Here is a 13,669-nt window from a genome sequence, read left to right on the forward strand (position 1 = left end):
TGTGAGCTACCCCAGGGAGCTGATTCATTCCCGCGCCCCCTCAGGGCTTAGCCCAGCGCTCCCTGCATAGTAGGTGCTCAGGGAAATGTTTAAGTGAGTGAAGAAAGTGATGGAAAAGGAAGAAGAGGGAGGGAGAAGAGAAGGCAAGGGGAGCAAGAGGCAGGAAGGGGTGATGAAGAGAGGAAAGACCGATGGAGGGAGTGAGCTTGGGATGGAGGGAAAGAAGGAAAACCTTGAGGCAGGAGTTGCTGGCCCAGCTTGGCCTTTGTGCCAGTGCCCCCCTCACCTCCCATGGGCTCCTTCCTGAACTCTGAGCCTCCAGATCCTGCTCAGGCCTCCTGGGGGTGACCAGCCCCGAGGGGACCTCTGCAGCGACCGGAGGCTGGGATTCCTCAATCTGTGGCACGACTCCATTCCTAATGTCCCCAGAGATTCCCCCTTAAATCTCCCCCCAATTCCTCATCTTTAGGCCCAGGTCCAAGGACAGTTACTTCCAATGCAGTATCAGTGATCAAAAGTTCAGAGCAAACAAAGGGAAACAAACAAAACCAGACTTTCCTCCATGCCTTCAGCCCTCGGCCCCAGAGGGGTTCAGAGAGGAGGTGGCCTGCCTCTCCCTCATGGCCCAGGCTGGGCCAGCTGCCCCTCGGGAGGACCTGGGTGAGCCCAGGAGGCAGGGAGACCCAGAGGACCTGTTCCCACACTAGCTGTTGCCATGGTGGCCCTCCCAGGGGTGGTGGTTCCCAAGGTGCTGTGGAGAGTAGAGTTGTGCCACTGCCACCACCAGCACGGTGTAGAAGCTGCATGGGATCCTTAACCCTTCCTAGGCTGCTGGCTGGTTGGCCTGGGGGCCAGCCTGTGCCCTCCTCTCAGTCCACCAGGCAGACACAGGGCCAAGGAACAGGACGGAACCAGTGTCCTTCCCAATGCCCCACCTGTATCCAGCCTCATGCCTTGGGACTGCCTTCTCCCCTGAAGGGACAACGCCGTACTCCTGGCAGGTCATTAGGGACCTCCTTTCTCTCAGGACCCCACTGGAGGTAGCGATCATTTGCCAGGGAGTCTGGGGGTGGGATTGTGAGAGTAGGGGGCAAGTAAGAAGGCTCCAGAGGGCACCACTCTCCCTCTGGGCCTCAGTGTGCTGAACTGTGACTGTTCATCATAACTCTCCATCTCCCTTCCCGGGTTCTTCTCCACCCTTGTCAGGGGCTCTCGCTACTGGTTCCCCTTTAATGCCCCTCCCCCCCAGACACACGCATACTTCCAGGGTCCTTCTGTTCTCTTCACCCTCTCTTCGTGTTCTAATCTATGCATAGGAAAGTATCTTGTGTCAGTCGTCCACACTCTAGTGTAAATTAGAGTCCATGTATACTTTATTTCTCAGGATATAGGATTACTAGACCTCATCTCAACTTATGGAATGAGAGCCTTGTTCCCTGTTATAGGAAACCCTAGCACCAGAGAGCTCCAAAGAGGGTAGATAATTTTTTTTGTTCAGAGGAGAAAGAAAGCAGGAGCTTCTTGTGTGAGGTAAATTAGAGGCCAGGGCTCTATAAGGAATTCTGCTTTGGCTCTGATTAACAAAAAAGAAAATGGAACGCAAAAGGGAAATCTGAAGTGATAAGCAATAGGAGTTGCTTCTAGACAGAAGATCCTCTCTCTCTTTTTTGCCCCCTTCCACATTCCAGTATTGAGTCCTCTTCCTGGCAAACTCTTATTCATCCCTCAAGGTCCACACAGCTGTCACCTCCTCTGAGAACCCCTCTTGGATTCTTCCTTTATGCTCTCACTGCTCCTTGTTTGCCCCTCCGTTAGAGTACTTATCACAGTACAGCTTGTTGCTTGTTTACTCAGTTATGGATGCTTCAACTTTTTAACACTTTTATCTCCAGCGCCTGCTCAGGGCTTAGGAGCTCAATGTTGAAGGAAGGAAGGGAGGATGGGAGGAAGGGGTAGAAAGCAAACGAATTAGCTGCTCACTGCTGACTCTTGTCTTTCACACCTGTCATTCTAGCCCATGTCTGGTTTCAGAATTTGTCCAGAACAATTGCCTGGAATGTTGGGCTCCTTGGTTGTGCCAGCCGAGTCTCCCCACCTCCTCCCCTGCCACCAGGGCTCCCATCCACTGCCCTCCACTCCTTTCGGCTTCCCTGGTTGTGACCAGCTGGATTTTTCTTTCCTGACATTAATGGCTTAGATTGGCAGTGGAGTCCACTTGGAAGGGCCAGGGTTTCTTCTCCATCTTTCTTCTTCTCAGCCTTAATCAGGGTGTTTTTTTTTTTTTTTTTTTTTTTGCTTTTATTCGCATTTATTTTTTGCAGCATTTATTCCCAGGCCATAAGTTTTTGTTTCTTCAATTTCTTCTGGGATATCTTTTTCTTCTGGGCAACCTCCTCTTCTGGTTTTGGAACAATCTGTCCTTTTTCAGTAAGGATCATCTCAATGTGGCAGGGAGAGCTCATGTATGGGTTGATCCGACCATGAGCTCTGTAAGTCCTGCGCCGCATCTTGGGGGCTTTGTTCACCTGGATATGCTCAATGACCAGAGAATCTACATCTAAGCCCTTAAGTTCAGCATTACTCTCTGCATTTTTGAGCATGTGCAGTAAAAATTCAGCACTCTTTTTGGGCCACCGACCCTGCGTCCAGCCCCACTGTTTGGCCTGGGCACACCTACCAACTCCACCATTGTAACGATGGAATGGCACACATTGCTTCTTTAAAGTGACATCCTTCAGATACTTGGTGGCTTTTTGGATATGCATACCCTTAATGGCCTGGGCTGTTTCACGAGTGTTCTTAAAGTGAACACGAAGATTTGAACCTCTCGACTTGCATGATTTTGTGGGGTTTTCTGGGTCAAGTGAATAGCGAACCATTTTTAGAGGTCACCTCAGGCCGCTGACCGGAAAAGCATCAGGGTGTTCTTTTATGAGCCTCATGCCCTCCCCAATTCTCTGAACGCCAGTCTGGTTGCTCAGGTGTGCACTCTTGGGCATGAGTCCTGCCACATAAGAAGCCATATAGAGAGAGGCTGGTAGGAGTTGTTTCCGTAGGGGCCCAGTCATGTCCCATGATATTGCTGGGCTTCAGGCTCACATCTGTGACATGGGAATTAAACCACCCCTGCCCTTATCCAAGGGAGTTATAAAGATTAAACGAGAAAGTCGGTGGATGGGGCCTCTGGATCCTCTAAAGCACTACCTGAAGTGAAAGTTATTCCTCCAACCTTGTCTCAGAGGCTGGGGTATTCCTCCAGAATCAAAGCGTTGGTGCCTCTGGAAGTAGTGATGGCTAACACCCAGTGCTTATGCGGGCCAAGCACTGCTCTAAGCCCTATATGTGGATTAATCCTCAGAACAAACCCAGGAGGAAAGGGCTCTTTTAAACACTCCCATTTACGGATGAAGAAATCAAGGCACAGAGGTCCCACAGAGAGTGGATTTCACAGCCTGAGTTTGACCTGAACTCATTCAGCCTGGCCCTGGCCCCATGCTCCTGACCACTGGCTCTATGGCCTCACGCAGTCACAGGTAGGAGCTGGCCCCCCAGCACCAGGACTACCACTGCCATCGATTTACTACCCACACTCAGAATGCTGATTCTGGCTGCCACTGGCTTTGCCACTTATGAGCTGTGCAACCTTGGGCAAATGACAACCTCTCTGAGCATGGTCTCTCATCCAGGAAATGGGAATAATCCTACATCTCCTGCAAATTTTACCAGGAGGAATCCCTGGATGATGAATGCGTGAAACAGCTAGCCCGACTCAGGCAGGTGAATGGTACTCAACGAGTGTCCTTCCCCATTTACATGTAGGGAAACAGGGGAGCGCGGGGGGCGGGGGGGGGCGGGAGCGGGGTGGCAGGGCTGATTTCCACAACAGAAAACACCAGAAGCCCTTTTCCAGAAATGCCTTGCTAGGGCCACTCACTGTGGGATGATGGGATGGAGGCAGTGTCCTGTTTGATGCAGGCGCTGGGGATATGGATGCTCGTGAGATGACTCACTGGCATGGCCATTTCCCTCTTGGTGACACAGTGATACCTGCGTGCTTGTTCCCCAAAGCAGTGAGAAATCAGAGAGCAGCCTGCTGCCAAGGCTACACCTGTGCTGCCGGTGCCTCTTCCCCCTTCCCTTCCTCGTCTCTCCTTCAAGGCCCAGGATCAGGAGCTGCCCCCAGGGCGTTTCCACACACACCTGTGGGCCCCGGGGAATGGGAGCCAAGGAGGCGGTAAGGTGAGAGGCAGCCTGGAAGGGAGGCCAATCGGGGATCTCAGAGCAGGAGGAGGAGGGGGAGGAAGAGGAAGAAAGGAGGAGGGAGAGAAAAAGCGGGAAGGGGAAGACGAGGGGGCGGGGAGAAGGAGGGACCAAGCCCAGCGGTGGGACCTGACATGAACTGAACAGGCTGGAAATGGAGCAGCTGGGCAAACCCAAAACGCTCTGTTTGGGGGTCTGCTGAGCAAGCATGTGAATGCGCAGAACTGGGGGAGCAATTCAAGGAAGAAATAAATCATCACCTCGGGGGTAGGTCAGAACAGGAGACGTTTATTCTAGCCCAGCCCAGATTAGTCGATGTTTTCTTTACATAACCATTATTTTTAACAGGCTGGCTTGGTGGCTGCATTAGCCTGACGCCACCCTGTCCTTGGCAGGTGGAAGGTTTGGTTACTTTGAGACCAAGACCACTGTGGGTTTTTATTCTAACTGTGGACGCTGCTGGCTTCAGGCGAAGGGATCTGAATTCACTTTCCAAATGGAGATTTCGGAATCTGAGCTGTGTCACAGAATCCCACTTCCCTTACTAGAACAAAACCCAGCTCTGGGGTGGGTCAGGACTGGCCTGGAGGCCCATCTCCCTCAGCCCTCCCGGGGCACCACCATGCCCTTCGATGAGCTCACTCCATGGTAGCAAACTTCACCCCGGGAGGTGCCCAGGCCTCCTGAGCTTCTGCTGTGGGCGCCTCCTTCCCTGACCACTCTCCACCCCACCTCTTTGCTCCTTCACCTCCCCCTGCCCCGCAGAGCACATTGTTTCAATCTTCCTCTGCGCTTCCAAACCCTTTCCCTCTTTCCCCACCTTGGCCGCCATGGGGACTCCCCAGTTTCAGAGAGAATGGCTGACTTCTGGGGCCCAGGAACCCCCTGAAATTGCAGCCGAAGTTGTATGTGTGTGAGGGTGAATGTACGTTTTCTAGAGACAGGATCCGGAGCTTTCATCAGGTTCTCGGAGGAGTTTGCACCCACCTCCCACCCCACCCCCTGCCAATCCCCCTGCCAATACGAAGAACTCTTAGTCTAGCAGTTAGAGGTTGGGCCAGCACAGGCCGTGAAGGCAGCTGGAGCCAGGTGGCCCCTGGCACGGCTTTTTAGCCTGGCCCGAGGAGTCCCTCTCACTTTGGGACTTTTGCTCCATCGCTGTTTTCTCTAGAGCTCAGATCAGCTCTACTTGGGACTGAATGCGGACAGGAATGAGGGGGCCAGAGCTCCAGCCTCGCATCCACCACTGGCTGTGCAATCCTTAGCAACTTGCTTAACTTGGCTGAGCGGCAGTTCTCCATTTGTAAACTTGGGGATAATACTGCCCACCTTAGCAGGTTCTCACAAGGCTCAAGTGAGATCCCGTGTCTCTATGACTTAGCTTAGTAACTAACATTTCATGAAGCTTAATGTCCTTGCTTCCTCTCTTCCTTCTTTCCTGGATGAACTCTAAGGTTCTTTCCACATTTAATAGGTAGACTCCACCATAGGACCTTTGAGGAGAACTAAACTGGGGAGAGAGAGACCACAGGAGATCACAGCCCACGAGGAGCTGGAGCTGGAGGGTTAGATCTGGTGGAGGATTGGGAGAGGGAGGTCTGAGTAAGCAGAAGGTCCCCATTGTGGCAGAGAGGCAACCGAACCCCAATCTGATATTTGGAACACAGCTGGTTATCAGACTGGATTTTGGCTTTAACCAAATATTTGACGTTTTGTCCAGCTCATTTCTAAATAGGAGGCTGGGGGCTGGGTCCATTTCCTAAGTTCCAGTTCAGTTCTCTCTGCTTCCCTGGGCTTCAGTTTTCATCAGAAGACATTCACACGAAGCCCCAGCTGGTGATCAATTCATAGCAAAAAGCCAGGGGAAGTCTTACCTCCAAGGAGATTAGATTAGAATTTTCCTGTGTGACTAGGTGGTTAGTCCTGCACATGGTGATTTTATAACCCCCAGTGGAAATAGGACCCTAGAGTTGTCTGCCTTCTCAGACTGGTCACTTGGAAACACATCAGCTGTAAAAAAGCTGATTTAAGACCCCTCGGCCCCTGTATACACCACCAAGAGAGATGACTTGATTCCAGAGCTATCCCCAAATCTCTCCTTCCCCACACTGCCTCTCCTCTTCCTGTAGGCCACAGGCTCTCAGCCTAAAGCAGCTTATTCTGTGCATTTCAGGTAGAACTAGAAGTCAAGGAAGTCAGGTCGCTCTTCTCTGACATTGATGAGATGGGGGACCAGGGAGGAAGTTTCAGAAAATTCAAGAGTTCTTCTTTGTTCTTTGTACTATCCGTGCCTGTTCCAGCTTTCCCTGCCCTTGTTTGACCTGCCTCTTGCAGGACTGAGAGACAGCATCTTAGGGCATGCCCATGAAGTACTCTGAACTTCTCAAGATGTAAAGGGAAAGAGAAATCAAAGCCAGCTCTTATCTCCATCCAGATGATGGGAATCAAAACAGCCAAACCCATGCCGTCTCTTGCCTCATTTGGCCAGTGGCTGAGTTAATTCCAGGCTGAGATCTCTCTTAGCTTGTACTAAGTTCGCCCTAAAGGCTGCCAGGTTATCAGCGACTAAATCACCAATCCATAAAAGTCATCTTGCAGCCTTCCTCAGACCCAGAGGAGTCTTACTCCATCCTTGCCTCCTTCACCAATGCTTTCTTCACTCTGGATTTGGCATCATATCTGGAACTTGAGCCTAGGAAATATTTTTAGCTACCAACCATGACTTCTTCCCTATTCACAACTGGGGCAATGAGAGGGTAGGGAATTGGAGAAGATTCTGCCAGCCACAGGGCCAACAGCTCCTTGAGGTGTCTTCCCTAAAAGATGAGTCTGGGCACGTCCCTCATTTTCTGAAAACACGTCTATGGCTCCCTGTTGGATAGAGGTGAGATGCCCAAGACCCTTGACCATCTGGTCCCAGCCTAACTTTGAGGCTCAGTCCCTGCCCTCCCTGCCTACACACCTGAGCAAGAGTGTTCTTTGACCTGTGCACCGTCCTGCTTTTGGTTACACTCTTCCCATTGCTTGGAGTGAAAGCCACTTATCCTTCGTGAAGTCTTTTCTGATCCATCCCATCCCACCAGCAAAACTTTGGGCACTCACGGCCCCCATACACCTGTCCGAGACCATTTGTTGCACTGGATGGTTATATGGCTGTCTTTTAAGGGCCACTGTTTGGACTCACCTTTCCCATACCCCTGCCAACTAGGTCACAAGGACCTAAGTAGGTATGTTGGGAAAAATTATCTGAAATTTAGATAAGGCCAAGAGGATGACTGTATATTCCTTCGGTGTCATACTGAAGCTTTGTATAACAGACCTACAGGAAGATTATTTAATTGTCTAGAACTGTGCTATCAACACATGGCTATCGAGCCCTTGAAAAGTGGCTAATACCACATGTCAAGCTGACAATATCTTGGACATATTGGGTTAAATAAAATATATTCTTAAAATTAGTTGCACCTATTTGCTTTTAATTTTTAATGTGGCTACTAGAAAAACTTAAATTACACACCTGACCCACGTTACATACTGTCAGATAGCACTGCTCTAGAAGACAAGTTCATTGTTTGACTTTGTCATTTGCTATTATTAATGAAGGGCTCAGACCGTGAAATACATGTTAACTTGTAGATTTTTGCTGGTAGAGATTCAAATGATTTCTGTCCAATAAGAGAGATAATCCCTGTTTTATTACCCTGTAGGATATTTACCAGATTTGTCTCTAACTTAAAAAAAAATTATTTTGGTGTGCCTTTCCTTTAAATCTCAGTCCCTTAAATGCTCTTTGAACCAGCTTTGTCATCTTATTGGTCCCCTCGTTAGTTAGTGAGTTCAGTAAAATCTTTGACACATGTTCATTCTATATCTGTATGAGACTTGTGCTTTCAACTTTTTGGAAATTATACTTATATCTCTTATCTTTTGTACAGCTTAAGTATAGAGACTGAATTATTAACATGCTGGGTATTAAGTAGGGGCTCAATAAATGTTTGTTGAATTAATAAAAAGCACTTGCATAGAATTGGGACCTTATGTTTAAACTGCCAACTACACTTTGCAGTAGGGTCTTCATCTGCCACATGCCAGGAAGTTGGGGATGTAGGAAAGATGAGATCTTTCCAGGACCTTGAACTATTTAGGTGATCTCCACAAAGATTTTCGATTCTTGGGGCCTGTGATCCCAAGGGGATGCTGGCCAAAGCAAGTTCCTTCAATCAGCTCAAGGGGAGGTCCTCCCAGCCCCACCCACCCAGAGTGCTACAGGAAGCAGGGCGCCCAGGTAGGTTTCCCTTCCCTTGCTGCCCCATGGCCTGGGCTCCTGCCAGACTCAGCACTGTGAAGATCCCCCCATACAACTGTGACTACTCCTTAGGGTCTGGACACAGAGGACTTTTGCCTCAGAAGCCAAGTCTTCAGGGGGCCCTGGTTAAATCTCTGGGCCCTGAGTCCAGGTAGACAATTGCAAAACGGTGTCTCTTCCCCTTTACCCTCCTGGCCATCTCCACAGTGGGGAAGTCCAGCTGGCAGGTAAAGGTGGAAGTTGACTGCGAATTCCTTGAGGGCAGAAGCTTGTCATTTGCATGCCTAGCACCTGCTGAGCGCTCTGCCCAGCGCACAGTGGGCACTCCGTGAATGCTAATCCACCTCCCCTCCCTCTGCCCTACTCAGCCTGCAGCCAGCTTCCTTCCAGTGAGCCTGACCTAGAGACTCCTCAGCCTCGGCAGAACATTGATTCGTCAATCCCCTCTGGGAGTCTGGGCAGGATCCCTTGAGAATTAGGCATCAAGCTCAGGTTGGTGACCTTCTAGAAGTGTCACGCCAAGCCTGTCCTAGTCCACTTTCCTTACAAAGAAAAGAGAAGTTGGTAGAGGTTCTGCTGCTGGAGAAGAAGAATAAAAGCAACATTGCTCTTTTTTAAATTGTAATAAAATATACACAACAAAATTTATTATTTTAAGTGTATAGTTCAGTGGCATTAAGTATAATACATTCACATTGTTGTACAACCGTCACCACCAAACTGAAACTCTGTACCCATTAGACAACAGCTTCCCATTCCACACCCCTCCAGCCCTGGCAACCACCATCCTACTTTCTGTCTCTATGAACTTGACTACTCAGTGTACCTCATTTAAGTGGAATCATGCGGTATTTGTCCTTTTGTGATTATTTTAACATAATGTCCTCAAAGTTCATCCATATTGTAGCATGTGTCAGAATTTCCTTCCTTTTTAAGGCTGAAAAAACTCCATTGTGTGTGTGCGTGTGTGTGTGTGTGTGAGAGAGAGAGAGAGAGAGAGAGATCTCACATTTTGTTTCATTTTGTTTATCCCTTCATCCACTGATGCACACTTGGGTTGCTTCCACCCTTCTGGCTCTTGTGAATAATAAGTGTACAAATATCTCTTCAACTTTTAGTTCTTCTGGGTATGTGCCCAGAAGTGGAATTGCTGGATCATATGGTAATTCTGTATTTAATTTTTTGAGGTAAAAGCAAGATTTCTGAGCACCTGTGTTGTGCTAGCTGTGACCTAGGTTCCATATGACATCTCATGTAACCCACAAAACCACCCTATGGGGTGGAGATTATTGTCTCCACTTTATAGAAAGTGAAGGTTCCAGAAACTAAATGACTTGCTCAAGGTTATAGGTAGTGACTGCAATCAAATTCGAACCCAGGTCGGCTTGATTCCAAGGCCACATTCTTCCCAGGCAGCAGGTGATGAAAACAAATACAGTCCTCAAAAGGAGGCCACACCTTAAAGCTTAATTCACAATTACACCTTTAATTAACATTTAACACTTTCCTTAATGAGCAGTTAACACCTTAGCAGGAATCAGTTGCTGACAGAAGAATGGGTCATCACTCCGCCTTTTGTCCTGTCAAATGAAACACTGTCTTCCAGATGGTTCCCAGACACAGCGCCTCTCTCCCTGATCTCCCACCCTTTCCCCTCCCACATCACCAGACCTCCCTCATTCATTGGCTAGGCCCACATGACCGCCTCCCCCCAAAGCCTCTTCTCCACCCAGAAGTTTTCCCAGCCACACCCCCAGGAGGGGTCCGTCCTCCTTGCTTCCCTGGGCTTCTGGGCCTCCCTGGAGTAGGCAGCCCTGAACTTTGTTCTATTGGTTTACAGACAAACTCCCTCCTGGCTGCGCAGTTTCCGTCGTCCCTTTGTATAACCTATACCTTCCAGTGCCTGGGGCTCTGTAACTAAATCAGTGATTCAATGAGTGATTCACTCAATCAATGACAGTACGGAAGACAGGAACGAAGAAAGAGAAAGCCAGAATCATCCTCCCCTACTTCACTATTTGTGTAAGACCAGGCTGTGAGTTGCTCAGAATAATTTTTGTGCTACATTTGGCATCACTGCGCAAGCCTGAGCCATTTTGGGGTTGGAAACTCCCAGGAAAAGCAATGGAATTATCCTCTTGGAGAAATATGCCCACGTGGCTGGCCCAAGGAAGGGGAGGAGGGGCTTTCAGTGTTGGTAGGGATTTCATGTCTGAGGAAAACCAAATCCCAAGGAGGGGGGGATTTCTTTGTGAGGCCTTCAGCACAATTATTCATTCACCCAGTCATCCCGCCGACACGCACTTCCTCTGAGGGAGGCACGCACCTGGGCACCCTGCTGGAACCTGAGGGAAAAGAGGAAAGTAGGACCCTCTCCTGAGGTGCTCGGCCAGGGGAAGCCGCGTCCTCTGGGAAGGACACGGGGCTTCTCTAGGAGGAGGAAGGGGAGGCTCAGCTCAGCCCAGCCCACGGGCAGGGAGGCAAGTGGCTTCTCCTGAGGCCAAGTCCCTGGATTGTCAGGATGCGCTGGCCACACCTGCAGGCTTGGCTAACACTCCAGTCTTTGATGTCAGGACAAGTGGATGAGGACCACACAGCAGGCAGGGAGGGAGTTGGAGCGGTGGGCAAGGAGAGAGAAAGAGCCGGGTATCGGGGGTGGCAGCTGCCCTCAGCCAGAGGGTAGGGGGAAGTGCCAGCAGGTAGAGGAGCCCAGGCCAGAGTCGTGGCAGGACCTCCCCGTGAAGCCACCCCCACCCCACCCCCAACCGTGCACTAGTCCAGCTTGGCTTAGAGGACTATCTGTTTAGAGGGCTTCAAGCTCCACAGGCCCCAAACAGGAAAATGTTTTGCAGAAAGAGAGACAGGATTCAAATTTGATTGGAGGGCAAGGATTTGGGATTATTTGCCCAAGAGGGAAGGAAGCACTTAAGTGACTTGGTCATTCATGATTATTTGTAAGGTGTTAGGATGACAGACAGCATTAACCCAAATGGTCCCCATAGCAACCCCATGAGACGAGCAGGGCGGGACAGCATCCCATTGTGAAGGCAAAGAAAACGGGGCACGAAGAGGTTAAGGCTCTCGCTGGTCACTCCGTACTTCATCAGTAAAGGAGATTTGACATCAGTGTTTCTGGGTCCAGGGTCCTTGTTCACCTCGGGCTGCCTCTCCTGACCCAGTGAGGGAAAGGGGGGAACCCCCATCAGGGGGACTTTGAGACCAAGCCCACTATGGGTGGCTGTCTGAGGAGTGGTCACAGGAAAGGGCGGGGGAGGGGGACAGGCTCCGCATCAACCTGGGGCCTGAGCAGCCCACTGGACCCACCTCCGCTCTTGGTCCAGGTGCCCAGAGTCCCGGGGCCCCGGCAGCTTGAGTGCATTGCTTTCCCCAGGTCTCAGTAGGGGCACTCGGTGAACTCAGAGGCTTCCTGGCTGGGAAAGGCTGTCCAGGTTCTGTGATTCAGTGTGCCGGCAGGAAAATAAATCCACCAGAATGATTTCTTTTTTCTTCCAACAAAGAAATGAGACTCGTAATCCAACAGTGACTGCCAGAGGACAGCCTGCTCTGAATTCCTTTCCTGCCTTGCTTACAAGTCATTAAATTGGTCACTTGGGTTCAGGGGATGAAAGTGCGCCCGGCAGGACTGCGGTTGGCCTGGTTAACTTGCCGGCTTCCGCCTGGGACGGGATGGACCGAAGCTCTGTTCCCCACTGGGCTCTCCCTCTTGGATACTCAGAAATGCTCTCCCTGGGTCATAGCGGGGAGGGCGGAGGGCTCGACTCAAACCCTTCCTCTCTGATCAAAAAACTTTCCAACAGCCCACCTCCCTGGAGTGAATCTGCCGTATTGTCACATTCACTGGACGTTCATTCTGCCAAATATTTCATGACAGTAGCTCCTTTATTCCTAACATCACCCTCTGGAGGAGGTGTGATCCCCTCTCTAAAGACGGGGAGTCTGAGGCTCAGAGAAGTGATCTTGTGTGGGTCAGGCAGCAAGCGAGCCGCAGAGCTGTGGCCTGGATCTAATATACTCCTCACGCTGGTCATTTCAGGCAGGTATTGTTCGCAACTGTTTCCTCAGTCAAGAAACTGAGACTAAGCCTAATTAAGCTCGTCCAAGGCAAACAACTGCTGACGGAGAGACCTGAAATCAGAGCCAAAGCCCAGCCTTTACAGTCTTGTCTCCCTGCTGGGCAGGCTGTCTTCCCGCACAGCACCCTTACCTGTGCTCACTAGGTCTCTCCACCCTCAGCCCTTCTCCCGCCCCCATCCTCTCAGCCAGCTCGCTGAAGCCAACACTGAGTATCTTCACAGCCCAGCTTCAAACGGGCTTCTCCACAAAGCCTTCCCTGACATTCTGGGCCATGTCCGCCTCTCCCTTTCTCTCCTTCCCAATCTCCCATTGTTTTTATTAAACATAAGGGCACTTCATTATGGCTTTGGCTTACTTCACATGTGTAGGCCTTGTTCCTGCCCCCTCTTGCCTTCCCTAAATGATAGGGATAGAGTAGGATAATGAAATAGTCAGTTTAGAAATCCCAGTAGGGGATTAAGGACAGAAAGGGAGTTTTAAGGGAGTTTGGGAGACTGTTGTAAGCTAATGACCACTCAAGAAAAGAATCCAGTAACCTAGCAACAATCTACACTGCCTTGAAAGGAGACCAGGTGCATCCAAGTACCAGGCACACTCAAGCCACAAACCCTGATAGTTAAAACACAAGACAATAGATATGGGGCCTGAATCTTGTTACGTGAAGTCAGGGAGTTCATAGTCCTTGAAGAGCAGCATTTCTGCATGTAGCCAAGACAGAAATATAGGTGAAGGGGGAAAAAAAGGGGGAAAGGGGACATTATACCAAAACCTGAGATGAATTACCATATTTTAGTATATGTCACCACTCTTTTGCTAATATACATATGATTTAAATAGCGCCATGACAGTCCTGTTCAAACCATGTAGGGTCAAAGGAGGAACTAATGATGTAAGCTTTGATGTCTGCCCAAGAATGAGGAAGAAGGTGGTCTTCCCTCCTTCCCACTTTTCTTTTGTTTATAAAAATAAAGTCCTCTCAGTCCTTGGGGCAAAGCCTTCTAGCCTGCC

The 13,669-nt window shown here is 50.0% G+C and overlaps 2 protein-coding genes across 4 annotated transcripts in view; one reads left to right on the plus strand and one right to left on the minus strand.

Annotated features, from left to right (window-relative positions):
- The window catches only part of KCNC4 (potassium voltage-gated channel subfamily C member 4), a 62,463-nt gene that overhangs the window by 27,354 nt on the left and 21,440 nt on the right, over nt 1-13,669 (plus strand). Inside the window, exon 4 of one of the 3 annotated variants that reach the window (XM_036856493.1) lies at nt 8,935-9,044. The exons of the other annotated variants lie outside the window; for them this stretch is intronic. Coding sequence (XP_036712388.1) covers nt 8,935-9,038 — 104 coding nt within the window. The 3' untranslated portion in view covers nt 9,039-9,044. Of the gene's footprint in view, nt 1-8,934; nt 9,045-13,669 lie in introns of those variants that run through there. 3 annotated transcript variants of the gene reach the window in all.
- LOC118897380 (60S ribosomal protein L17-like) lies at nt 2,310-2,915 on the minus strand. Its single transcript, XM_036856526.1, has one exon. The coding sequence runs from the start codon at nt 2,877-2,879 to the stop codon at nt 2,325-2,327; it is 555 nt and encodes a 184-aa protein (XP_036712421.1). The 5' UTR covers nt 2,880-2,915; the 3' UTR covers nt 2,310-2,324.

This window comes from Balaenoptera musculus, chromosome 1 (assembly GCF_009873245.2).
Source record: "Balaenoptera musculus isolate JJ_BM4_2016_0621 chromosome 1, mBalMus1.pri.v3, whole genome shotgun sequence".
NCBI classification, from domain to species: domain Eukaryota; kingdom Metazoa; phylum Chordata; class Mammalia; order Artiodactyla; family Balaenopteridae; genus Balaenoptera; species Balaenoptera musculus.